Genomic DNA, 25,520 nt, shown 5'->3' with positions numbered 1-25,520 from the left:
AGGAGCAAGTCATCAAATATGACTACAATAGGAACATATTTTCTTTCATGAAGAAAAATCTTTGTGTTTGCCCATCCTAGCACTACCTAAAGCCAACCATGATAATTTTTTTCCAACCAACAGCATAAATTGTCACCATTCTTAATGCAGTTATTCTAAAGCCATGCTAAAAGAACTGTTTAATTTTGTGCTTTACTGTTTCTGTTTACCCATGCATAAGATTGCACTCTTTATCTAAAATAAACCGTAAAATGAAATGTTTATAAAATATAGATTAAATAGCATCTGGATTTTAATTTCTCAATGATTTTCCCCAACTCTATATATTCTGCATCAAATATTAAAGGGGGCTCTTCAGTAGACTCAGTACAAGGCTCAATACTTTCTTAAACCATTTCTAGGATTTTCTTTATAAGACTAAGCATTTCTTTGTAGTAAACACTAGCATTTTGCATTATACACACTCGTTATTAATGGGTACCTGAGATGGTTCTCATTATCTTTTCTATAAGTTATATATCTTCAGAGCAGAAATAATCTACTTTGCAGTATCTCTCTTTCTATCTCTTATCCTTGTTCATTTTCTTACATCTAACACCGTGTTTTGAAAATTGTTGAGAACCCTTAAAATAATGAATAAATGTGTCTTTGTCTTCTATAGCTGCTAAATCAAAACATCACAAAACAGCGTGGTTAGGCAGTTTCATGGAAATATAAGTTTTAATAAGCTCACCAAAATAAAGCAGGGGGAATCATACCAGTTTAGTACACTAAAAAAGATTTGATTATAAAACATTCCTCATTGGGAATGTGACCATATTCCCTGAGCCAAATTAGGACATCTGGTCTGACCAAAGGGCAGATTGGTTTAAAATGGAACTGCCCTGGAAAATTCTGGCACATATAGTCTGTACTACAACCATACAGTTATTTTCCAAGTAGTAAGTGACTTTATTGAATTGTATAATTATGTTTAGCTCATGAATTTTCTAGAGAATTTCAATTGTTTAAAATTTTTACTTGTATTAGGTTCTGATGTGACCCATTTATAGTAGTACGGAGTGCATCGCTTCTTTCATCTATGTCCTCTACTGTTCTTCTCTGCCCTATTATTGTTGGGGAGAAGAACTTGAAAGTATGAGAAAGGAGAACTTCCTCAGTTTCCCCCTATAAAGTGAAGACTTTGACAGTACTTGATTCCTTATATTACATTGTGGACATAGTACACATATTCACTATAGCAGCAAAGAAAAACTAAAAGTTATTTTCATACTTGAATTGGTATACACTCACTCCCTCAGAACACTAATTAAAGTATCTGTCTGTCTGCCTATCTGTCTGTTTGTCTATTAGAAAGACCCTTTGTGTACAGGAATAATTTCCCGTAATTTATGTTTTAAACATGTGAGTAAATAATAGGATCTTTAACCATAGGGAACACATAGGAAAATATGTACTTTAACTTTCTACTATTAATATTCTTATCTAGATTTTCAGGAAAACGAGCAGCTTAGGTAACCTAAGTATTTTTAAAGACACTTTTGTAGACAGGCAACTATTTCTGTTCAATATTTCCACACATATAGGTAATGCATATTCTATATTAGAGACTAATTCACTTGGGTGTTCTGAGATTCATGGAACTTATTATCATGGAGCAATCACATAAATAATGTAAAATCCAATTTTCTGTTTCAGGCTATCAATCTTCTTTACCTATTTGCACCGCCTCCACCCTTTGCCTGATGCAGGTTCTTGCAATAGTGTAAATTTCTATGAGAATATTAGAAATGAAATTCCATTTAAAAATTAAAGTTAATTTATTTTCCAACACCAGATTTTTTTTACAAGATCTTTATATATATATATATATATATATATATATATATATATATATATACACACACACACACACACACACACACACACACATAAAAGTTGGGGTGGTGCTATATAATAAAATCAGGTGCTGCTGTTTTTTTAAGCTTCGTTGAATACTTCTGAAGGAAGACCAGTTGATCACAGGATGGTTCTAAGTATATAAAGTCCATATTGAAAAGCTCTGGAAAGCTGGCCTTCATGGTCTATGTGTCATGGAGCATTACCTTTAGTGGTGCATTCTTGGCTTCGGGAAATTCCCTTTCATCCAGTCTCACCCAGCGCTGTATGAACTGCTGAACCATTGGGTTTTCATTGTTGACAATCTGGAAACCTGTAATGTTGGCTCCTCCGTGCATGACTCTTTCCAGTAAAATGTCAGTAAAACCCTGAAAAGACAGTGAGAGTGATCTTGACTGTGAGAGACAAACGTTTCTGCTTACATCATCTATTGGAGACTAAGGATAGAAGGAAGGATTCCTTTCCTGAGATTACTTATTAGCAGTAAGGAAGGTCTTTGATGCGAAACTAATTCATAAGACACCATATCTTTGAAGCTATATGCACAATGAAGAAATGGTGCACACTTCCATTTTCCTGTCTGTGACTTTAAGTACCACACAAACCAACACAGGCCCTGCTTTCAAGTGAATATTTTTTTTCATTTACCTGTATTTTCAGTCTTTCTACATAGTTATATTTATGCTATGTGACTAGAGAGTGTTGAAGACCATTAAGAAATGCTATAAAAACTCTTTCTTCACCTTAACATGCTGAATATGGCAGAGTGTTTCAGATTCTTGTGATGAATATTTAGACATTTGTGATTCACAGAAATACTAGTGAGTGAAGCTGACAGCTTGCTTGTATATGATGACATAAACCCCAGGGTGCGTCTCACATGAATCCATAAATGAGTCTTGACATCTGTATAGCATCCATCATTTGCTCCTTAGCTTGCTCTGGTTACCATCTGGTGTCTTTGTCACCTAAGTTCTTCAAAGTACTTTCCCCAGGGTTCACACCTAAGCCTTTCCACATGGGCACTGCCAACTCCATTGGGTATTGCTGTCTTCTGGGATACCTTATCCAGGAACTGCTGCTACGTCTATTGGAGATGAATCTTCTGTGCTTTGTTGCTCACGTGTTAGAATCATTAATGAATGGATACTACCTTTCTATATATATCAATGGCAGGGAAGATGGAGGAAATCTCGGAGGAGTTGGGGGGAGAGGAAACCATAAGAAGAATATAGTGTATGAAAAAAAACTTTTCAGTAAAAGAAAGAAAAAACGTGCTTATAGGCAGCAGACTTCTGTGGCTGTAAGAAGGCAAAAGGTACCAGCAGCTGGGAATTTCCTTCGTATTTCAAATACAGGAGTTGGCTAATTCTGAGTTTTCCTCCAACATGGCTGTTACAAAAATTTAGATTTAGAGATAATGTACCTTATTGCTCTTGCATTAAAAAAGAAAACAAGAAAAACAAATTAGTAAAGAAAGTGTATTAATTTTTCAGTTGGGAAAATTTTGGGATGTGCTTATGGCAGTTTCACTGCTCATAAAAATCAAGAGACCAAAATTTGGAGAATATATTGATTTTAAGAGGCAGTTGAATGAGAAAAGGAAGGAGAGGGAGAAGGTAGAAATGATGTAAATACAGTACTCAAGTATGAAAATCTTTTAGAAAAATAAAGATTCTAAGTTCAGATTACCTCCGATTTGTGTGTGTCCATGTGTTTACGGGTTTAAGCGTATAAATGTACATGTAACATAGGGGTGCACATTTGTGAGGAGACCAGTGGTCAGCAGTGACTGTATTCCTCAATTACTGTTCACTGTTTTCCTCCCCAAACCTGGAGATCACTGATTAGCTGGGTTGGCTGCCAATTAGCTTCAGGGATTCTCCTGTCTTTTTCAGTTCCCCTGCTCCCAACTTGGATAACACCCATGAACCACCATGCTCACCTTTTGTACTTGAGTTTTAGGGACTTGAATTTAGATCCTTATGTAGAACTTTTTCTAACTGAGCAATCTTCTAGCCCAGCCTCACTTCTAAGATTTTTTTTGTGTAAGAAATTTCAATTGTATAGAAATTTTGAAAGTAATATGCAGTGACCCTTCTAGTCAATATTCATATTTTACTACTTATATTCTCTTACCCACAAGTCAATTTCGTTTTTGGAATATATTTCAAACAAAATAAACATTACATGCAGCTATTGGTATCCTTTACCTTCAAAGATTTAATACATATGCCAATAGCTAGAATTTCGTGTTTTTATAATTATTTTTATCCCTTGCATTTTGTATTTGTGGTATAAGTATGTGTTCATGTGGGTGTGGCCATGTATACATGCAAGTAGATGTGCCCACATGCGCATGTCTTCTTTCCAACCTCCTTTTTTCCTTTTGAGATAAAATTTATATTTAATGAAACACAGAAATCATAAAAGTACTTTCAATGTGTTTTGATAAATGTGAATATCTGTATTACCCATATTAGTATTATTATTTGGTTTTTAGAGACAGGGTTTTTCTGTAGCTTTGGTGCCTGTCCCGGAGCTAGCTCTTGTAGACCAGGCTGGCCTCGAACTCCCAGATATCTGCCTGCCTCTGCCTCCTGAGTGCTGGGATTAAAGGCGTGAGCCACCACCGCCCGGCAATTACCCATATTATTATAAATTCTTTTATTTTCTCTTTGCATTTTCAAACATATTCTTTGAAGTGTGATAATCGCAAAGAGATTTGTGCATATCTTTAAGTGCTAAGCCCCAAATATAACCAGTACTCAGAAATGCCCCATGTGTCTCTCTCTAATCACCAACTCTGACTTTACTTTCTTAATTTCAGAGTTCTTTAACATGACTCTGAAAATCGTCCTAGAAAATATTTTAGTGAGACACTGTCTCAGTAATTACTATCCCCATCATCTTCCATTTCTTGTGAGATATGAATTTAAGGAGATTGGAGAAGGAACCAATTAGATTGGTTTGCATATTAAAAATCACTTCTCCTTTCTAATAACCACGAGGCATTTTAAAGATAATATTAAGTTGTTATGATGAGTTTTATCCTAAAGGAACCCTTCATGAGAGATACTAAGACATTATTTCCTCCAATTTGCTAACCCCTGCACTAAAGTCACTAGAGAAACAAGCTTGTGTATAAAACCTAGCAGAGGCTATCATTGCTATGAAAGTCAATTACTCAACTTTCTACTCCCCAAATAAAGAAAAATAGAAAACAGAAAATATTACTTTAATTAATAGTTTTAATTTTACAAGTGAAAGCACATTGGGCAGTATCAGATACTGCACAAGAAAGCTAATTGCCTATTTGCAAGCTATTACGGGTAAAGGATAAGTGCTTTTGTTAGATTTCTTCTTTAGGTAGGTGATCTACACTCTCCACAGTGGTCAAATTAGGATAAGGCTCTTAAAATCTCTCTCAAAAGACACATCAACTAATCAATGAACTCATTGATGACAAAAAGTTTCAATAAAAGGGTGGTGGAGGAAGGATCAGTGGCTGAAGACAGCCAAGAAAGGTTTTGGTGACTCCAGCTCTGCCTTCTATATTTGTTCTTCTTTTAGAAAACCTGTTTCATTTTCTATTTTTAAATAACTTACTAGAGTCTGTTGTTGTGTACAACAATAGTTGACAAAGTTATAAATTGAGGCCCCAAACTACCAACAGTTAGTTAAATAACTATGATAACAAATCTGACTATCAGACATATAGTAGGTAGACTAAAAACATGGAATGACAAGCCTGGGCAGAATACAGAGGAGCAGAAATAAGTACAGATTTAAAGGCAACACCACTAGACTTATATCTCCCAAATTTTAAGGCACTATGCATTGTCATAGCTTGTGGTTAGATATGGGTTGGACACACACAGCTCTTTAGAGTGTTTTATTGAAGTCATGTATTGCTGAAACCAGAGTAAAGACACTAAACAGAACAGGATACCCTCAAACACAGAGAATGTACAAAAAGCGGAATCAAATGATGCTTACAGGGAGGGTATGGTAAGATAATGAAGTTGGAGAAAGGAAGTTGACTGGCAACTAACTCACTTTGTTAACACATCTGATTAAGACACTGGGCAATGTGATTGTTTATAACTGTTCAAAATTTACTTCTTGCTTGTTTGCCAGAGACTTTGAGGATGATTTTGAGGCCAAGTCTATCTAAAGAGTGTATAAACATAACATTATAGAAGAAACCTTCAAAACTTTGGATGACAAAAAAGAAAAAAGATGAAAGTCACTTAAAACATGAAGTTTTTTTTATTTATTTTATTTTATTTTATTTTTTATTTTTCGAGACAGGGTTTCTCCGTAGCTTTTGGTTCCTGTCCTGGAACTAGCTCTTGTAGACCAGGCTGGCCTCGAACTCACAGAGATCCGCCTGCTTCTGCCTTCCGAGTGCTGGGATTAAAGGCGTGTGCCACCACCGCCCGGCAAAACATGAAGTTTTGGCTACACATTCTGGATAAGGGCAGGGGATGGCTGAGTCCTGATGCATGGTTCATCTACTTTCTCAGCATTGTAACTTGTCTAAAGTTCTTACCAAGTTTATCTTTAAGAGTTGGTAGTAAGTTAATAATAACGAGACCATACATTTTTAAATTTTCTGCAAGTGTGAAAATCAACACTGACTACTTGGACAGGGAAGAGAAAATAAAGGGAGGCGTGTCAGTGGTCGAACAAGGGAGGCTCGGACAGAGGTGCTGACCAAATTGCAGGATTCAGCTAGCTCCTGGACTGACTTCATTCCAATTCAGTTTAGCAGTGCAGTCCCTGCTTTCCTTTACACACGGCTAGCTCATATTGTGTGATACTGTCATCTCTGAGGACTGAATCAAGCCTGATTTCACCACATATTTACCAATGACTTTGATAGAAGAGAGATGACTATGAATCATTTAACAATCATGAGACAGTGGAGGAAAAGACAGACTCCACTTCTTTTAGGATTGAGGATCTCAGTTAAGGGCACGAGATGTCCAGCTCCTGAAACTCAGTGAATAACATTCAACATAGTCAGGGAAATATCTATTTCTGTCTCATTTTATTATGTAATTTTCATCATGTAAGGCATTCACTGCCATTGGGGGTGTAAGCTTGGTGCTAATCTTTAAAAGCAATATAAGGACAGTGATGAAAGGCAGGAGCCCAGATAGCAACAAGAATATGTGAGTAGGACAATGGATGAGTGTTAGAGGTAGGACACAGTGGCAGGATGAGGGAAGTTAGGAGAAATAGTCTGATGTGGAGTCAGGCGTTGGATGGTCATAGTTCACAGTTTGCTGTTATTTCATCATTTAAAGGGATTTCACTGCTTGAACTTGTCAGCCAGACCTCATAGTAAAAGATAAGTATATTGAAGGGACTCTCTTCTAAATTTTTGGTAAGATACTAATTTCATAGAGATGATAGCAAATTCCATATGAAAAAATAGGTAAATAAAAATGGAAAATATCAATGAAAATTAATGAACTTATAATTGATATTTAAGAGACAAAGGCGGTCTGTTTATTTATGGCTTACTAGTTGCCATTTTAACACATACTCAAAGATGTTATCATTATTTTACATAATACTAGATTGAATTGCTGACATTTGCTGGTAAAAATCCCAAGTAACAAAGAGAATTCATTGTCTGGAGAAATTTAGCAAAGAAGACATGAGGAAAGAGGTGACCCAAAATTATCTCCATGGGAAGAGAGTGAACGGGAAGACAAGGGAAAGATGAGTTTCCCTTCTACGTGGTTCAAATTGTACTGTGCTTCTGATCCTATCTCTAGATTACATTTTGATATGTGTAAATACAGTCTATAGATACAGAAATAGATTATTTGAATAACTATACCTAGACATTAATATAAGGGAGCTTACTGACAAGTATCTAAGGTATAGGAAGAGGAAGAAGTGGGTGATTGTCACAAGGGGGGAATATTGGAGATTAATGTTTTAGTTAAAGGCAGGTATGAAGAAGTTTCCTTCCTGCTTTGCCTCTTTTTACAACATGTTCAGGTCTTTTGAATATCCATAGATACTGTAATACGAGGTTCTCTTCTTGTGCTGACAAGAATATTTGGCTAAAATTTACTGAGACCAGTGTGTTTTCTTTAAAAAGAAATATAACAGAAACTTGAACTGATTCCATGGGAGGTAGAAGGAAAACCGAAAATGGGGGATAGTGAAAAGAACAAAGGAAGATTAGACAACAGTGCTGGCTGCTGGGGAGGGCCCGGCGGATGCGAGGTTCACCCCAGGTCGCCTTTCTCCTCACACTTCTTTTATTCCACGTCAGGGCATTTCCACAAACTCTGGATAAGTTTCAGTTCTTGAGATGACCACGTATAGGCCCAGTGCTGAGTTGACTGAAAAGGCCATAAATAAAATAATACAGCAGAAACATCCACACCACACCTGGAAGGTGAAATGCGAGCCTAGGTGTGTGAAGGTTATTGGTAGAGACAAGATTGTCAGGAGGTAACGGCTTAGTAAGGTAAGGCTAGGAACTGGGCAGTTATTGCTGGGTTTTCTGTTTTTTTTTTTTTCTAACATGGCCCAAATCTGGGTACCTTTCCATCCATCTGCTTGATTTTATGGGTGGCCTGCACAAATACAACCTGTAGGTGCAGAACACTGAGATTAGATGGGCAACTTTGGCAAAGAGGTCACAAAAATTTATATTCATATTATAAGAAGAATTTTTTTAAGGCTAGGTTTATTCTAAGGAGTAGAAAAACCAAAGCAGAATCACTTTCTATATGTGCTGCAGCTGACTGGGTCTTGCTGCACTTGTCTTTTGATCAAATCAGCTGGAGCCACTAATTTGCTTGCTCACAGATCTGTCCTGAGTTTGATTTCTCCTGATCATCTAAAGAAGTGGGATTCTTTTCCAAGTCCCACTGAAATCTCTATAAAAATAATGTAACATAAGTGACAGCAATAATCAGCAGCAAAACAGGAGACACCACTATATGAAGGCCATGGGGAGAATGAAAGAAGGTGAGAGGGTGGTGCCAACTGCTTGCCTTCTAACACGATTCAAAGCACACCGTCATTTCTGGTATATGTTACTGCATTCTGGAGCGTATATGAGTAAACTGAGATAGGTGTCTTCTAACAACTTCATCAAGGACAATGATATGGCAATAATAACCACACCACCTCCCAAGATTGTAGTAAAGAATGGGGGTATGTCCAAAGGGGTCTGACTGCTTTCGTATGGTGGAAGATGCTGCAGGTCCTTGATCCTGCTTTGCCTCCTATCATAACTTTTCAAGACATTTCACTTTTTCTTCAGTTGTAGATTTTATTTTGTGAGTTGGACACTTGAGAACACGTGAGAATACTGAGTTCAAGTCTCACTTGAACCTCAGAAAGCAATGGCACCGTGGAAATATCCACTGAGCACCTAAAGTATGTAAAGGAACATACAGGGTTAAAGTTAGTAACAGAAGTTAAGGCTCATGTTTCCGAGGAAGAGTTTACTAGCTGCTTGATCCTACTCACTTAAAATTTCACTGTGTTTAAGGCATTTCCTTTATTAAAATGTTTCACTGGATATTTCTTTTGGTGTTGCCAACACACCAGTTTCAAGTTTGTATATAAATAGCTTAGCTTGGGTTACTATTGCTCGGAAGAGACACCATGAGCAAGGAAACTCGCATAAGAGAAAGCATTTAACTGGGGGTTTGCTGGTAGTTTCAGAGGTTTAGTCTGTTACCATCATGGCAGAGAACATGACAGCAGACACATATGGTGCTGGCGAAGTAACTAAGAGTTTCATCCTAATATGTAGACCAAGAGAAAGGCAGGACTTGACATGGACTTTGGAAACACACTTCTTCCAAGGCTACACCTCTTAATCTTTTTCAAATACTTCCATTCCCCGATGACTAAGCATTCAAACATGAGCCCATGGTAGCTATTATTACTCAAACCAACACAAATGTCAAATATCTCTACAAACTTCTGTAAAACATATTACATGACAAAAATGGCTACCAGACAGCTAAAAAGGGTAAATTAATAAAAGGGTAAAGAGAAATGAGGCAAAGAAGAAAGCAAGGGACAGTAGCTGGTTGAGGAGAGATCTGCCCAATTTGGAGCTCTCCATCCGTCCCTATCATTTGAGAATAAGTTTCAATTCCTTTCACAAATCCTGAGCTACAGCTCCAGGCAGAAACAGACACTCTCTAGTGCATTTTGCAGACGGTGGCCTGCTTCCTCCCCAAGCCTCAGCAAAGCACTACTTCAACCGAGTTGACAGACAAGAATTCAGTTTGTGTGCAATTATATGAATAAATAAGCTAGCAGTATGCAGTATGATACTGTTAGGATGCTGTGGAGCTGCAGCGAGCCATGATTCCCAGCTAGGTACTCCATTAAGAGTCAACAAGCAGAACCTTCAGTGGACTGTGGAGACAAGCTATAGTGCTCAGTGAGGTAGGCATGGGAAAGCGCTTTTCCTCCCTGTCCCTGTTTCTCTCTGTCTCTGTACCTCCCCGCTCCCCCTCAAATTCTTTCTCTGTTGCCCATGATGGCTTTGAACTCACAATCAACCTGAATCAGGTGTTATAACGTCCTTGCCGCTGCCATGGCTTGATTGAGATGCAGTTTTCATTTAGCACTACATAAAGGAGCATCCGGACACCCAGAAGGGGCAATTATGGGGTACATGGTAGTTTTATTTTTAGAGATTTTTTTTTGAGGAAATTCTCTATCACACACTAAAATGACCATGCTAGCTTTATATTCCCACTAACCATGTACAAGAATTATCCTTTTTCTACTTCTTCATTAGCATTTTTAATTAGTGACAAAATGATTAAGAAAGCTCTAGATCCGTTTTTGCTGTATCTTCTACCAAACACTGTGTTCCTTTTTCTTTTTTCTTTCCTTTGCTCTTTCTCTAATGATTTCTTGGGCTCGTGTACATTTTGATGACTGTTTATGGACTTTTGTCTTCCTTATTATCACATTCCCTTCTGTACAATAAGTACATTTGTACACGTACTCTACAATGTCATTGCTAAGTTACTTCAAGATCCCAAGGTCCCTGTTGTACTAAGTGGAATTTCTGTTAAGCCCACTTTATTATTTCATGGGGATTTTAACAATTACAACTCATGATTAGATACTCAATTACTTCTGTGGGCTTACACTAAACATCAAAATCAGTGCTACTTGCTTAATTGCCACAGTGGTATCTTTTCTTTTGGTTGTCTCAGTGAACTTTGCACAGGGAAGTGATTAGAACCTAAAACTATGAGGGAAAAAAAAAAGGGGGACGGGGAAATCCTCCTGCTCATATTATTTAGGGTGAGTTAAAATTGTCTAGGTATTAAATATTTGTGCATCTGTCTATTTGCCACTGCAATGAAGATACTCATTTAGATTGGAAAGTTATGCTAGATTTTATCAACGATGTTACCTGTCTAGCACTCTGCAGCTTTCTAATCCAGAGCATTTTTGCTTATATCTGAGTTCAGCTGTGTGAGTCATGACTTTGTGCTTAGAAGTTTATTCTAGGTCCTGTAAATAGTCCTTGGTTAACTGTCTAGGCCCATTATTTACAAATTTGATGTTTGAACAGTTGGCATTCAACACAGTCTGTCCCTAATTTGATGATTCAAACTTCAAAAGTTTCAGATGACTTTGGTATTATCCAATGTCCATTGATTTACATGTAAGCAAATAATTTTCCTTCAGGTATTGTAGATAGCTTAGACATGGAAATAACTCATTTGGGGCTTACTTTTAGAGTATTTGTTTTCAACATATTATACAAGGATTTATTGCATATAGAATTGTCCTTACAGTACATCTTGTACATTGAGGAAAACAAGCACAAGGTAAGGTAGGTGACTTTTTCTAAGTTGATGGTAGATCATGGGTGAGAAATGGAAAGTATACTGCTGGAGGGAGAAGAAAAGCCATAGAATGTGGGCTTGGAAGGCTGCCAAGGAAACGACACTCTGTCTTGTCATTTGCATGAAGGCTGGCTCTGTCTTTAGTGCTATTTGAATTGTTCATTGGGTGATGCTCCAACACAGAAGTGCAAAGTAATTGTAGTGGCTTAAGTTACCAGGTTCCTAATGAAAGACACACGTCTTTTTCTGGAAAGCAGATTCATCCTCCAGCAGGTGTGGGGTTAATTCAAAGAGTGAAAGATTGCAGCATTCCAATTAGCACTTGATTACAGGTTACTTGAATTGTTTACTAGCTGTTTTTTCCTCTAACTCAATCACCAAATATACTCCGAAATCTTCTAAGTGGTTAGAATGGTGAGCTACAACACCACCCCAATGGGATTTCAGTTCTACTTGGAGTTGTTTATAAGGAGAAAAAAGTGCCTGTGACTTTATAACTGCTACTGCTGAGGAAATAGCCACTGATATCATTTATTTTATTGTTAACAGCTTTACTGAGGTGTGATTTATTTATTGTAAAATTCATCCAATTGTCTCCGATGACTTTTGAGGCATAAACCAGGTCATGCCCCTCCCTGGCACGAAACGTATCAATTACTTTCCACTGCTCTTTAACCTGCCTAGAGAAGCCTTGCTCTGGTCGGTATAAAATTGCATTTTGACAATTCAGGGAAAACAGGGTGATTGGAATCTTGGCATGCAATGTTCGGTTTAGATGTATTTTTTTTCCTGATTTGTCAGGTAAACAGATCTTTCTCATCTTTTAGAGCATCTCTTTGGTGTCACAGTTCTGCAAAATTTTCTGACTACAGTACATGCAGTCCTTTTCTTACATTGTGCATTCTCTTCATTCTTTGTCTCGCTCCACACCAGTTAACACAGCTAGCCATGACTGTTCTCATCAATTTAATTCTAACTTTCTTGAGGACATGATGTTCTGTCTTCTTTGTAGTGGGGTGGATGCAATTTGGGACACACACACAATCTTAGGCTCTGGAGAGTTGCCTCAGTGTTAGGCTCTTCTCATCCAGCCTGATGATGTGAATTCAGTACCTGGAACCCACATAGGAGTAGGAGAGAACCAACTCCCACAAGTTGTCCTCTGGCCTCCATATGTGTGTTCTTCCCACCCAACTCCTATACACTAAAAATGAAATAAAGATAAAAAGAGTCTGTGTATACTTTTAGGGTACTACTATCCCAAATGTATGTAGACTGGAGCTGGTTCATTTACTGTTGAATGCTGCCAGCCAGATTATAGGAGAGAGGAAACAGTAATTACCATCAATCTTTGTAGTTGCTTGACTTGGCTTATGTTTACTGAACATGATACTAAAATATTAGAGTTATATTTGATGTGTCTGCATTTGATTATTTCACTTTTAAGTAATTTATTTTTGTTATACTCTATTGGTCTATGAAGATTTACGGATAAATGGGTTCATCTTTATAAGTAGTTAAGAAGCTCTCTTTTCAAAACAGATGTCCTGAAGCATTTCATTTTTGACATAAGAAGAAAATGGATAAAAGCAATGAAGCAAGCAAAAGGGGAGAAGGAATAAGAACTGGCGGAGTACTGACTCTACTCAATGCTTAACATATACAATGAATTGCTGTTTACAATCTCCAGTTCTTCAGGAAAAGGTAGACTTTGCTAAGTAAATAGACTTGGTTCTGCTCACCCAAAGGTGAGCCCTGAAGAAATCATAGGCTGATATCTAAACAACTGAATGTTCCATATTGTGGAGGTGGGGGCATGGGATTTGGAAAGAAGGAGAGGAAGGGAAAAAAAAGAGATAATGTTAAAACATCAGGAAAATATATTATGGACGATACTGTGGCCAGAATAAAAGAAAAACCCTATTGGCAAAGGAGTTAATAACTAGTTTCTAGTATCTCTAGCATTTTCCATCTGAAAACTGCAAGCGAGTTTTCTCATAAATGACCGAGAGACTACAATCTAAATAAAGCCAGTTTCCACCTGATGATGGTCCAAGTTGACATTTTTATTTGCTTTGGAATTGTGAGAAACTGTTATGCATTGTACAAACTATATTTTAAGTTTGGATACATTTTGTGGCTAGTGGTGTGACCCTGGGTAGTGATGCTGGGCAAAGATAGACAGTGAGTTGCTCCTACTCAGTCATGTAGCTGCCAGAGTCAATGATAATGCTTTGCAGTGTCCTGTGTTGCTCAGCTATGAAATTCAGTAGCTTAGGCTACTAAACACATTGTCATGTTATGGTATTTTCAACCTATGATATAACCTCATAAATTCAAGGAACACCTGTGTATAAATCTACCATGTTGCCATATTTTAGAGACAGCATTGAGAAGTTTGGGAGAGAAGATATAATTCTACCAACTCATCTTGTATAAAATTGACTAGGTGGCTTATCTGTTGTTATAAATTTCAGGCAGGAAGGAGGGAAGAGATGGCGATGCAGAGAGATATTGGGAAGCATTTTGCCGGAAGAGGAATGAGTAGCTAAAGTAATATACATTAAGTTGGCTAATGCTTGTGGCCCTCAACAACATGATAGGAGTTTAGACTTCAGACAAATAAATCCCCATTCTTCTGTCTCTTGGCATTTTGCTGTATTATATCTCTGTTCTAAGAAGAAACTGAATCCTGAGCTACCAGAGAGGTTGTATACCCAGGGGAGGTGGCTGTGTTTCCTGGCATTTGGGACCAGTGGCAGCTCCCCCGCATCCTGAAGCCCACTTCTCTTGCTTGCAAAACCAGGCTCCAACCCAGTGACCTCTGTGTTTACATGCCCATCTGCTGAGAAGATCACAACACACAGCTTTGAGCATTTGAATTTTTATATAGAACATTATAATTGGGAGAACAAAGGAAGGGGAAGCAGAGAACAGAACAGGAAGACCTGAAAGGGGAAGGGAGCAGAAGGGATGAGTTGGTATTGGCAAGTCCAGATGCATGACTCAATCTCATTTGCTTTCTCTTGAAACAAAGCAGGTTCTTTTCTGGTTTCGGTTCACCCCCAAGATTTGGTAAGCACAGCACTCATTTCTTCAAGCCTAGGTTGCTCCTAAGGGTACTTTTGCATTCTACTTTATGAGTGATGATTTCTGTGTTAGTAAAATTAAAAAAAATGGTATCATCTAATATCTTTCTCCCTTTTTCTCCTAACATGCTCTTATGTGAGTGAGGGAGATGTATAGAAAAAAGATGACAAGAGGGAAAAGGGAGGAGGGAGCTATAGAAGAGAAGAGCGAGAGACCAAGAGCGGTTGAGCAAGATGGATTAGGGAGTGGAGGTGGCAGGACACAATATGCCGTTTAGATACATTTCATTTTTGGACAGTTTTAAAACTCAGATTCACAATGCTTTCCTTGTTTTAGTTTTGTGTGTTACTTTTTGAATCAGCATTTCATTTTAAGGATCCTATCCCGTCCACCTCCTAAGCCGTCAGTCTGTATGGCCATCATACCATGCTCAGATTTCTGTCCTTGTCTATAAATCTATTTTGTCTTTGATCACTTCATTCTCATAAATCTATAGTGTATGTTTCATATTTTTATATCTCTGCATATATGTGGAGGTCAAAGGACAACCCTTAGGAGTCTGTTTTCTTTATCATGTAAGTCCTGGGGATGGAACTTAAGTTATCAGATCTGGGGGCAAGCACCTCTACTGAGCCATTCCACTAGCCCATCCTTGCACAAACTATTATGTGCCCTTTGTGAAGCTGACCTTTTGTCTGTCACTTCACAGATTGTATTCTTTTGGGCAAGTTGAAGTGGAGTATCTTTTCTGAGTCCATTTCTTGATTTTAAAAATGATTTGAGAAGGTGGTAGGCAAGAAGTCTCTACTCATGAGAGGTTTTAAGATCAAAGAAGTTCCAAGAAAATGGCAAGCACAGCAGGGAGGAGTTAAAAATACATTAACTTCTATCCCTTTAGTCCCCTGCACAATAAGCTGCTTGATTGCCTGTCCTTGATATTCTCCACTGACAGCTGACATTACCTCGCTTCCCCTTGCAGGGTCAGTAGCTATCCCCAACGCTGAGGAACTGTCAGGTCTTCTAAAGCAGTCCTTAAATGCTTCAGCAATGAATGTGCCCTTCTATGGTTCATGGTTTCCCTTGGGCACCTCAAGTGCTTGGATTATTTGGCCTGATTTCTGGGGTGTCCTGAACATCTGCTGTTGGACCATTTCAACATGGATCTAATTTGTCATTTATCACTGGCTGGATTACGTTGATTAGTTCTTTGGATCCTCATCTCTGTTTAGAAGTTAGCTCAGGGCACTCACAGTCCTCTTGGCTTTTGCCCATCTGGACTGATTTCAATTCTTCAGCCTGCCTTAAGGAGAATTGGCCTCTGGTTCTGCTCCCTTACCTATGTGCGTACCATCCACCCAGGTGCTGTGTTCATTCTCTCATTCACAGCCAATCTGGGTGACATCTAAGAAGGAAGAAATCCCGAGCCAGAAGTGACCTGGAGTGTTTTAGCATTTTAGTTTTAAACATGTCACCTTACATTTTTCTGTGTCTAAGCCAAAATTTATGTAATATTTTTTACATTGACTATGCTTTGGGGATTTAAACAGCTATTTCTGCTTTGTTCTAAAAATTGTGTCTGTGAAATCATAGACTTGATAGGATAGTTATTTTAAATATATATTTAATATAAATTCAAAACAAATAAGTCCTATAGAGGTTTTGCCATGTACTTAACACCAGCTCATACAAATAATCCATTCTGGAAATAGTAATCTTGTCTCAGTCTTCCATCTTGCAAACTGATAAATAGGTACAGAGATATGGCTGGTTAATAAATTTTTAGAATTCAAACTTGACTCTTAGTTCAAAGGCCATTGCTATGGTTTGTATCACACCATAGTACCTTCGTCCTTTACATTAATCCCCAATCATTTTTTAATATAACACTTTTATTAACTAATTAAATATTTTCATTTATTTTACATTCTGACTGTTGTTTCCCCTTCCTCCTCTTCTCCCACTCTCTGCTTCCCCTCTCCATTCCACCTATCCACTCTTCCTGTATCTCCTTTTGGAAAAGGACAGGCCTTCTTTGAGCATCAACAAAGCATGGCACATCAAGTTGAGGCACGGACCAGTCTCCTCTCCCTGTATCAAGGTTGAGCTAGGCAACCCAGAATAGGCCCTCCAAAACCAGTTCCAGTGCCAGGGACAGGTCCTGATCCCACTGCTAGAAGCTCACAAACAGACCAAACTACACAACTGTCACACACATGCAGAAGGCCTAGGTTGGTTCCATGCAGGCTTCCTAGCTTTCAGTCCAGAGACTGTGAGCCCCTATGAGCCTAGGTTAGTTGTTTCTCTGGGTTCCCTTGTGATGACCTTGATCCCTCCTCTCTCCCCCCCTCCTTCTCAACTGGACTCCCAGAGCTTGGCCCAGTGCTTGGCTGTGGATCTCTGTATCTGCTTCAATCAGTTACTGGATGAAGGCTCTGTGATGACAATTAGGATAGTCACCCATCTGATTATAGGAGAAGGCCAGTTCAGGAATACTGTACAATATTGTTAGGAGTCTTAGCTAGGGTCATCCTTTTGGATTCCTGGGCGTTTCCCTGGGACCAGGTTTCTCCCTAACCCCCAAATGCCCCCCAATCAAGATGTCTCTTTTATTACTCTCTTTCTCCATCCCACCCCACCCCCAGTTTACCCAGGAGATCATTTCTATTTCCTGTTCCTTCAGATATCCATGTGTTCCTATTTTGGTCCTCTTTGCTAGCTAGCCTCTCTGGGCGTGTGCATTGTAGCCTGGTTATCCTTTACTTCACAGCTAATATACACTTATGAGTGAGTACATACCATGTTTGTCTTTCTGGGTCTGGATTACCTCACTCAGAATGTCAATCCCTAATTTTAACCTATGATATTTTACATGTAATATCTGAGCTACCATTGTTGACATATATAAAAATATTAAATCATGATACATGATATGCATGACAATACCTGACTGCTCTTTGGACTGGAGAGGGAGGGGGAGAGGAGTGGGGGGGAGGGGGAGAAGGGTGGGAGGAGGGGGAGGGAAATGGGAGGCTGGGAGGAGGGGGAAACTTTTTTTTTCTTTTTCTCAATAAAAAATTTTTTCAATAAAATAAATAAACAAACAAAAAAAAGGAATCATTACTGAATAAATAAATAGAAAAAAAAAGGTCCTGACTTAGGACCCTGCCATATGGGAAAGAGTTGATGCTTAACTGATGGGTTCCATATATAATAGTTACCCTCAGGGACAAGAGCAGAGTAATAGCACTGTTCTAGAGGATAAAGCAATTAATTACAGAACAACCCCTAGCAAGAAAAGATACTACCAACGGATATGGAATTTATAAGAGGCTTACTTGCTTAACTGGAATGTTTACTTCTAGCCTGACCAGATCACATCTCTGGCTTGTGTTCCTGGTATAATTCTTTGTTTCTCCCAGAGGTTTTAGCAAGAGAAGCTTTTCTCCAGCTTGTTTTCCACTTAGTGTGTACCTACTGAACTGTGGATGGCCTCTGTTGAAGCATTTGAAATTCCCACCTTCTCCTTTTAGGACTTCCTCTAAGGAGGTTTATGTAAAAGGACATGGAAACCTTAAATGGATCTGTGGAGCTTAGGATCAAACGGGGCACTTGGAGCTATGGTGCAGGTGATTGATTATAAGAAGCTCAGGCAGGCTGAGTGTTCTTGAATTTGCATTTGTAGGAGAAAGGAGTTCTTCTGTGCTGTTGTAACACCAAGACTGACTAGAGTTTGTTCTCCAAGTATATACACATCCTTAGTTTTCACCCAGCTGGCTCCTCTTGAAAGGCCAGATGGCTCATCTTGGAAGGAAACGTCTTAGCTCCACTTCCTTTTTTTGACCATCCAAATGACTTCTAAATAGTATTACTTTACTCTCTAAGTGTATGTCATTGCTAGAGGTGTTTGAATTATTTTTATGTGCTTTAAAATTTCTGGAAACCATGATAGTGACTATCTGTTTCATTATTATTATCAGAGATGAATAGCAGTTTCTCTATCTATTGCTCAAATAATATAGAGTGCAGGGACTTACGGAAAGTACATGGCTGAGTTCAAATGGAAAGAAGGTCACTAGAGGAAAAAGTGGCAGCTCAAAGCACAATGAATGAGTTCATGTTTTCATGACTCATACTGACATGATACTACACATTACTTTCTTTTTGAAGGAACAGATTTTGCTTGTTCTTGTAGGAGGCTTCTCCCTAAGGTCTCATTATCCTGAATAGTGTGCTCCAGATTCAGCTCACCATTCATTTCTAGGACATTGTAGTAATCTTTTTTCCCACTGTTTCTCTGTGTCCCTTGCACTCACCTTTTCTTGCTCTTGGTTTGTTCTTTCTTTGTGTATCTGTGTCTGTCTGTCTGTCGGTCTCTCTCTCTCTCTCAAACCCAAGCCTTTGTACTCTTGTGGATATTAGCTAAACACTGTAAAATGAAACTACATCCTTACTCAATGTACCCTCAACATGGTTTTGCTATGTAGTCTAGAATGGCCTTGAACTTGAAAACCTCTAGTTTGTACCTTCTAATTACTGAGTACACCACCATGCTAGATAACAATTCTCTCTTGCTGTTCCATCACTCTGTAGGCTATTTTTTTTAGGGTGAGTGTCTGGTTTAGATCTCAATGTTGAAAGCAAAACATATCTTAAAGATTGTTATTAGGCATAAGGAGGCCTACCTGGAATTTTAGAATAGGAAGGGTCTCTTTAGGTCATCTTATACCAACTGAGACAATCATTTACATAATGGGCTCAAATCTTCTCAGGCACAACTTGCCTCAAGAAGTCCAATGAGCTGATAGCCTCTAGCCTCAGGTGCCATCACTTTCAAAAGAAATACTTGCTTGAGTTCTACCAGCCAATGGTTGATCATCAAAGTGAGTCTGAAATGACGTGTTATTTGCAGTCTTCGCAAAGGAGTTTGAAATTGTTCTGATCAAAACAGTACACCAAGAGGTACACCATAGTCTGTGGCTTTTCTTGATGGCTTTACCTCTTTTCCTTTTTCAGTGATATCAGCTGTATAGTGTGGTCTCAGGCCTTCCCTTCCAACTACTGTATCTCTTTCTTGTCTTTCACAGGTATCACTCTCAAGAAATAGCTTGCCTTTCTAACCATATTTTAGCATCAATACCAAGGGTCTCACATGGGAGAAATCCTCTCTTCCCACCTCTACATCCACAGTAAGGAAACTGAAGTTTCTGTGGCTACTCATGCAGACCAAGACATTCTAAATTCCAACTCAATATTCGTTCTCAAACTTCAGTCAACTCTGCACGCCATAGCTATGGTTTGCAGACATATGAAGAAACCACATTCTACTGTTGACTTGAACATAACCGTTATTTCACTTTTGTTAAATCTGTTTTAGCTCCATGGGAGGCAATATCTGAACAACTTTGGTTTTAATTTCTGAATTATTTTCCAATGTTTATTGAGGGTAAGAGTTTTCATTAAGGAAATACTGGTGCACTGCCTAAAGTCACCCTCCACACTGTCAGTAAACACATAAAAGCCCACATGGTGAAGACTATGTTATATATCTAACTGCCTTGTGAAACACACAAGACTGAAGGAACAACAAAATGAGAGGGATGAAGGTATGAAAATGGAAGAAGGAAAACAGACTATTGGTTAGGAAGAAACTGAGAAACTTATCAAAACTGTCTCTGTAGCATCCATTATTTCATGCCAAACCCTAGTCTAACCTCACTAATTCAAAACATCCCTTCTCAATTGTCCTAACTCAAATTGCCTCCTAGATATGAACTAAGAATTGAAATTCTTTTCTCCTAAAAGATCAATTCATTTATCCTTGAATTGGATGGAAGTGCTCCACTTTGAGCATCTTATTGAGATTGAGGATCTACACTGAATCAGAAATTAGTAACATTTGGCTGTTTTCTAAGAAAGAGGCTTGAGCAGCCTTTCTTTTCTCATTTAAAAATATTTGTAAATAAAACAAGATATTCCCCTTAATTTAAGAATGCCAAGAGCACAATTACACCAATCATTTGTCATTGCTACTATTCTTTTGGTTTAAGAGCTTTATAATGATCTCAATTTTGTTGTGCTGTTGAAACAAAGCTATGGTTTGGACTCGTGATAATTTAATAGATTCTTAGTAGTGTACTGATAATTTAGCATCCCCTTTTCATTCCATAGAGACAGTATTATATAGAATCTTCACCAAATAGTCATTTATAATGTATAAGCCATTTTGTTACTCACTAAAACAAGCTGTCCTTTCAGAATAAGAAGAATCATGGAGTAACCTCGATGGAACACTAGCTTCACGACTTTTAAAGCCATGAGGTATTTGAATATGCAGATCAAGGTTGTGTTTTGTATAAGTAGAAAGTTGCATCAGGTTGTATCTGATTTGAAAAGATTGGTTAATCTCTGACAGCACAAAGCAAGTGTTGGTGTGCATGTATACTTGGATTTATCAGGAGTGAGCTTCTTAAGTCCTCTGTCTGTTGGTTTACTTTTCAAACCTATTTAAAAGTTTTGACACCCAAATTGAATCTATGAATAGTGAGGGAAGTGTATTTGATTACTATTATCATTATTGTTATAATTTGTGGTTTTGGAGATTTGAACCGATGCCTGCTTCTTCCTATGCTACTCTACTACTGAGCTGTTTCCTGGGCCATTTTTGGAAAGTTTTTATTTTGAGACAGGACCTCACTATGTTTACCAGGATGACCTTGAAGTTTCTCAGCAGCACAGAAAAAATTTTGAATTCTGACAATGCCCCAGCCTCCCAAGTAGCTGGGATTATAGGCCGGTGCCATCAGGCCCAACTCAAATTACCTTTTAAATAAGAAAAGAAGATAGCTTTGCTGCTGAAAAAGACAGCATAATCGAATACAAAGCTACCATAGGCCAGTTTGGGTATTTACCGAATTTATTTCTCTAAGCATCTAGGGAACATATTAGGTGCTTCCTGTATTTCCTTTATAGCCGATTATAGATGACACAAACTAAATGGACTATATTGCCCAGGGACACCAGAACTCTTTTTTGTTCTTACCAGGTTAGCAAGCATGTAGTGATAACCTCTTGAATGTTTCCCCAGGATCACAACCTGCAGAGAAAAGAAATGAGAAATATTGCTTATTCGGGGGCATTTTTTCAATTCTACAATCAGTGGGATGGCTGGAATAAATGCTTTTAAATGACCACAATGTGCTGACTTTTTTTACATACAGTAGAACCGTTGCTAATTAGACTAGAAACTTTTTTTGTTGTATTTCACTCATAGCCAGATAAAATAGGAAGAGTTGCCAATATCAAAGTTAAAATGTCAAAACAAGGGGATAAAAACACTTGAAACTTCCAGGTCAGTAGCACCATTGTCACTTAAAATAGACAGCAAAAGCAAAGCTGATGATCCTTCACCCATGAACTGGATTTCTCTACTTAGCTGTTGAGATGGAAAATGAGCTGAACTTAGCATACAAATTAGAAAATAGAATGTACGGTACATTTTTTTTTTGTTATCTGGAAAGCTTAGGGAATAGAGCACTCAAAGAATGGGGTTAATGGGATTTTCAGGTTAACTGAGGTTGTTTGTCTTATTGAAAACTTTCCTAAATGCTTGCCTTCCTTTTCTTGCCTTAACATGAACAATGTGTGACCATCTGTATATATTTTGACACTGAAGGCAATGCCCCAGGGCATTCAGAGGGGTTTTCCTTCAGGGGACATTTGGCAATGTCAGACAACATATTTGACTGCCATTAGTGAGAAGTTTGCTATTAGCATATAGTGGGTAAAGCCGGATATGCTGCTAGATGTCTTCCAATGTTTAGGACATTTCCCACAACCATAATCATCTGGTTTCAAATGGCAGCTGTAGTGAGTATGAGAAACATTTCCTCAGTCATCATAGATGCCATTATTTTCATCAGCAATGCTGTGTTACACACTTGGCCTTCAGTTTACAGAGTGCGTTTCATTGTCTCGTTATGTCAGTGGGCTAAATATTTTCCAACCAAATGAGCTGTTTTTTTTTCTTTTTCTACATGCAAAGGTTTATTTTCATGTAACAAAGTACAGCAAAATTTTGTAGAACACTGAGGCACTGCATCTGTCCCAGATACAGGGATCATGGAAGGGAGTAGTATACAGATTAAAGGAACAACCTGATGTGCGCTCAAGTTTTGGACCAACCTGAAGCTAAGTGTATGACAAGTAAAACAAGGGGAACTATGAATATAATGTTTGGAACAGGTCTTAAGGATGTAATACAAGATAGAGGCTTTAGTGTTAAGCTTTATGAATTCCTTTTTGGATACAGCTGGGTCCGGCTGTCAGAGGTTTGAAAACAACTGGACAAGGTGCCGTATTGTCCACATAGCAAACTGCAAGTATATATGAAAGTCTGAATAATATTAGTTATCACGACTGCCCTTATTGTATGTCTAAAATATGCTTGCCTTGTACTAGATGTTGTATGTTTGAGTAATTTCCAGAAAATCTGAAGTCTAATTTTACACATGAAGGATCACAGTCCGAAGGTAGTTGAATTTCTCCAAGGCCATATAGGCAGAAAAATGGTAAATCTGAAATTAAAAGCTGGCCTTTTTCCTCTGGATATGCTGACAGTGCAGTTAGACCCTCCAGATCTTTGGTTTCCACATTCACACATAGAAACAATCCCATATTAAAAACATCTGAAAAATCATTTCAAATAGAACGTATGCAGACTATTTTCTTCTCTGTTCTCCCAAGCAATGCAATACAACTAGTTGTTTCATATTCATGTAGTAGTAATTGTTAATATAAGTAATGTACTTGTTATTTTAAAAATATGGAAAGACGTTAATAGGATTTTTGCAAGTAGAACACTGTTTTAAATAAAGGCCTTAAACATCTACCTACTTTGGTAAATATCAAAGTTAGAGTACTGCTGTAGAGCCAGTACCCTCAGCATGACTGTATGTCATGTTTCAATTTGCCTCATGATTTTTCAACTTCATGGTGGTGTCCAAATTACATACATGCAGGAGAGAATGTACTTTATGTATCAGAACTGATAGTGATGGAACCTTTGTTCCGGGTAGGAAAGTGCTCGCTTCCTTAGCGCCATCGTCAGATCCAGAACAATATTTTAGGCATGCCGGCTGTTTTCCAGTTTCCCTACAGAATTTAATAGATTACCTGAGCTATTCAGCATTTTCTTATAAAAGGGGTTTTGTGTTAGATTATTTCACCTGACTAAAGGCTAATATACATGCTCTAAGCTTATTTGAAGTAGATTAGGCTAAACTAGGGTTAGAGATAGGTTCCGACTATTATCTGCATTTTCACTTACTATATTTTCTATTTCTAATCATTTCATGAAATCTAAATGCTGATGATTGTTCTATTTTTTGAAGAGGAAGAAGACAAGATATCTAAGGCCTGAAGCAGAAAGGGAAGGTCCAATGGAGGGTACAGGTTTAGGTAGACCCATGGAAATGGAATGGTATCTTTGAGTAGAGTATCATGTTTACTTTCCTGTTATTATAAGACTCAAGACATTTCTCTTTGTTTATGAAAGAGAGAGAGAGAGAGAGAGAGAGAGAGAGAATGAGAGAGCACAAGAGAGATGTTTTCAATTAATTTAAAATATGAACCACATTTCAGACTGATTATTTATGAAGGAAAAGAAAGGTTAATGAATGTCTTGAGGGGTGATTTCTCATGCTGCCATGACACAAAATAAGCTGTTAGGTGCCTTTTGGGATGTATTCTTCAGTGTCTGCTTGTGAGAAACATCCTTGCTGGTAACATTTGTTAACTTTTGGTGGCAAGTTGGGACCATACATTTATTGAATTTTTAATTCACTGACAACCCTCAACATAATAAAACTAGAAAGTTTTGAATTCTTCAAGAAAAATGAGCAATATTCCTAAGGACATGCGACAAACTCAGAGAAAAATAAGAAAGTCTGTTTCAGTTTTGAGTGGAGGCCATGTTTATTGTGCCTTTCCACACGAGAAAGGCAAGAAAGAACTGTAGCCATTGGTAGCGTCATTACAAAAGCCCTGGATGACCATCCAGAGGTCAGGTCTGGTCATGCACTCACTTCTTGACTTTGGACTCAGCTTTCTGAGCTTCTATCAACTTATCCACAGTTTGGCACTTGCTCTTCTAGCAGAGTTGCTATGATCAAACTGGAGAATATCTACAAATATATTTGAGATGTGAATAATGAAATATGCCACAGTACTTCCATGTAAAGAATGAGGTTATTGTTCATCAAGACATTGCATTTTCAGCCTCAGGAAAACTTGGAGCTGTTAGAATAACTGCTTTGGTCAATGCCCAGGTGGTGTGCTCAGAACAAATGGACTTTTTGGAAGGTAGTTCTCGCCCATCACCCTTTCGTGAGTTAGCCTTAAGTTGGAGGAGACGGGAAAGTTATCTAAAGATAGGAACAGTTAGGTGTCACAAAGCTGCTGCACTGAAGCCCATAATTAATTCTTCATCCTTGCTTTCGGTGCCTTTATAACTCTGATTTAACATACAGTTCTTACCAATCCCAGTAAATTAAACACTACAAGCTAGAAGGGGAGTGTATGGAGGCAGGGAGTGATGTTAGGAGAGGTGTATTAGTACCAGAGGAAGTGACAGACTGCCTTAAAGGAGAAGGAAGAAAC

The 25,520-nt window shown here is 38.1% G+C and overlaps 1 protein-coding gene across 3 annotated transcripts in view; it reads right to left on the bottom strand.

Annotated features, from left to right (window-relative positions):
• Positions 1-25,520, bottom strand: part of Gria3 (glutamate ionotropic receptor AMPA type subunit 3) — a 293,607-nt gene that overhangs the window by 83,388 nt on the left and 184,699 nt on the right. For all 3 annotated transcript variants that reach the window (XM_041640013.1, XM_041640014.1, XM_041640012.1), the window contains exons 5-6: positions 21,904-21,957; positions 2,106-2,267 (exon numbers count right to left, since the gene is read on the bottom strand). In XM_041640013.1, the coding sequence (XP_041495947.1) occupies positions 2,106-2,267; positions 21,904-21,957 (216 nt within the window). The remainder of the gene's footprint in view (positions 1-2,105; positions 2,268-21,903; positions 21,958-25,520) is intronic.

The sequence above is a fragment of the Microtus oregoni genome, unplaced genomic scaffold, assembly GCF_018167655.1.
Source record: "Microtus oregoni isolate MIOR12 unplaced genomic scaffold, Mior012 000061F_ref0000440, whole genome shotgun sequence".
Lineage (NCBI taxonomy): Eukaryota > Metazoa > Chordata > Mammalia > Rodentia > Cricetidae > Microtus > Microtus oregoni.
This window is presented reverse-complemented; position numbering and strand designations above follow the sequence as displayed.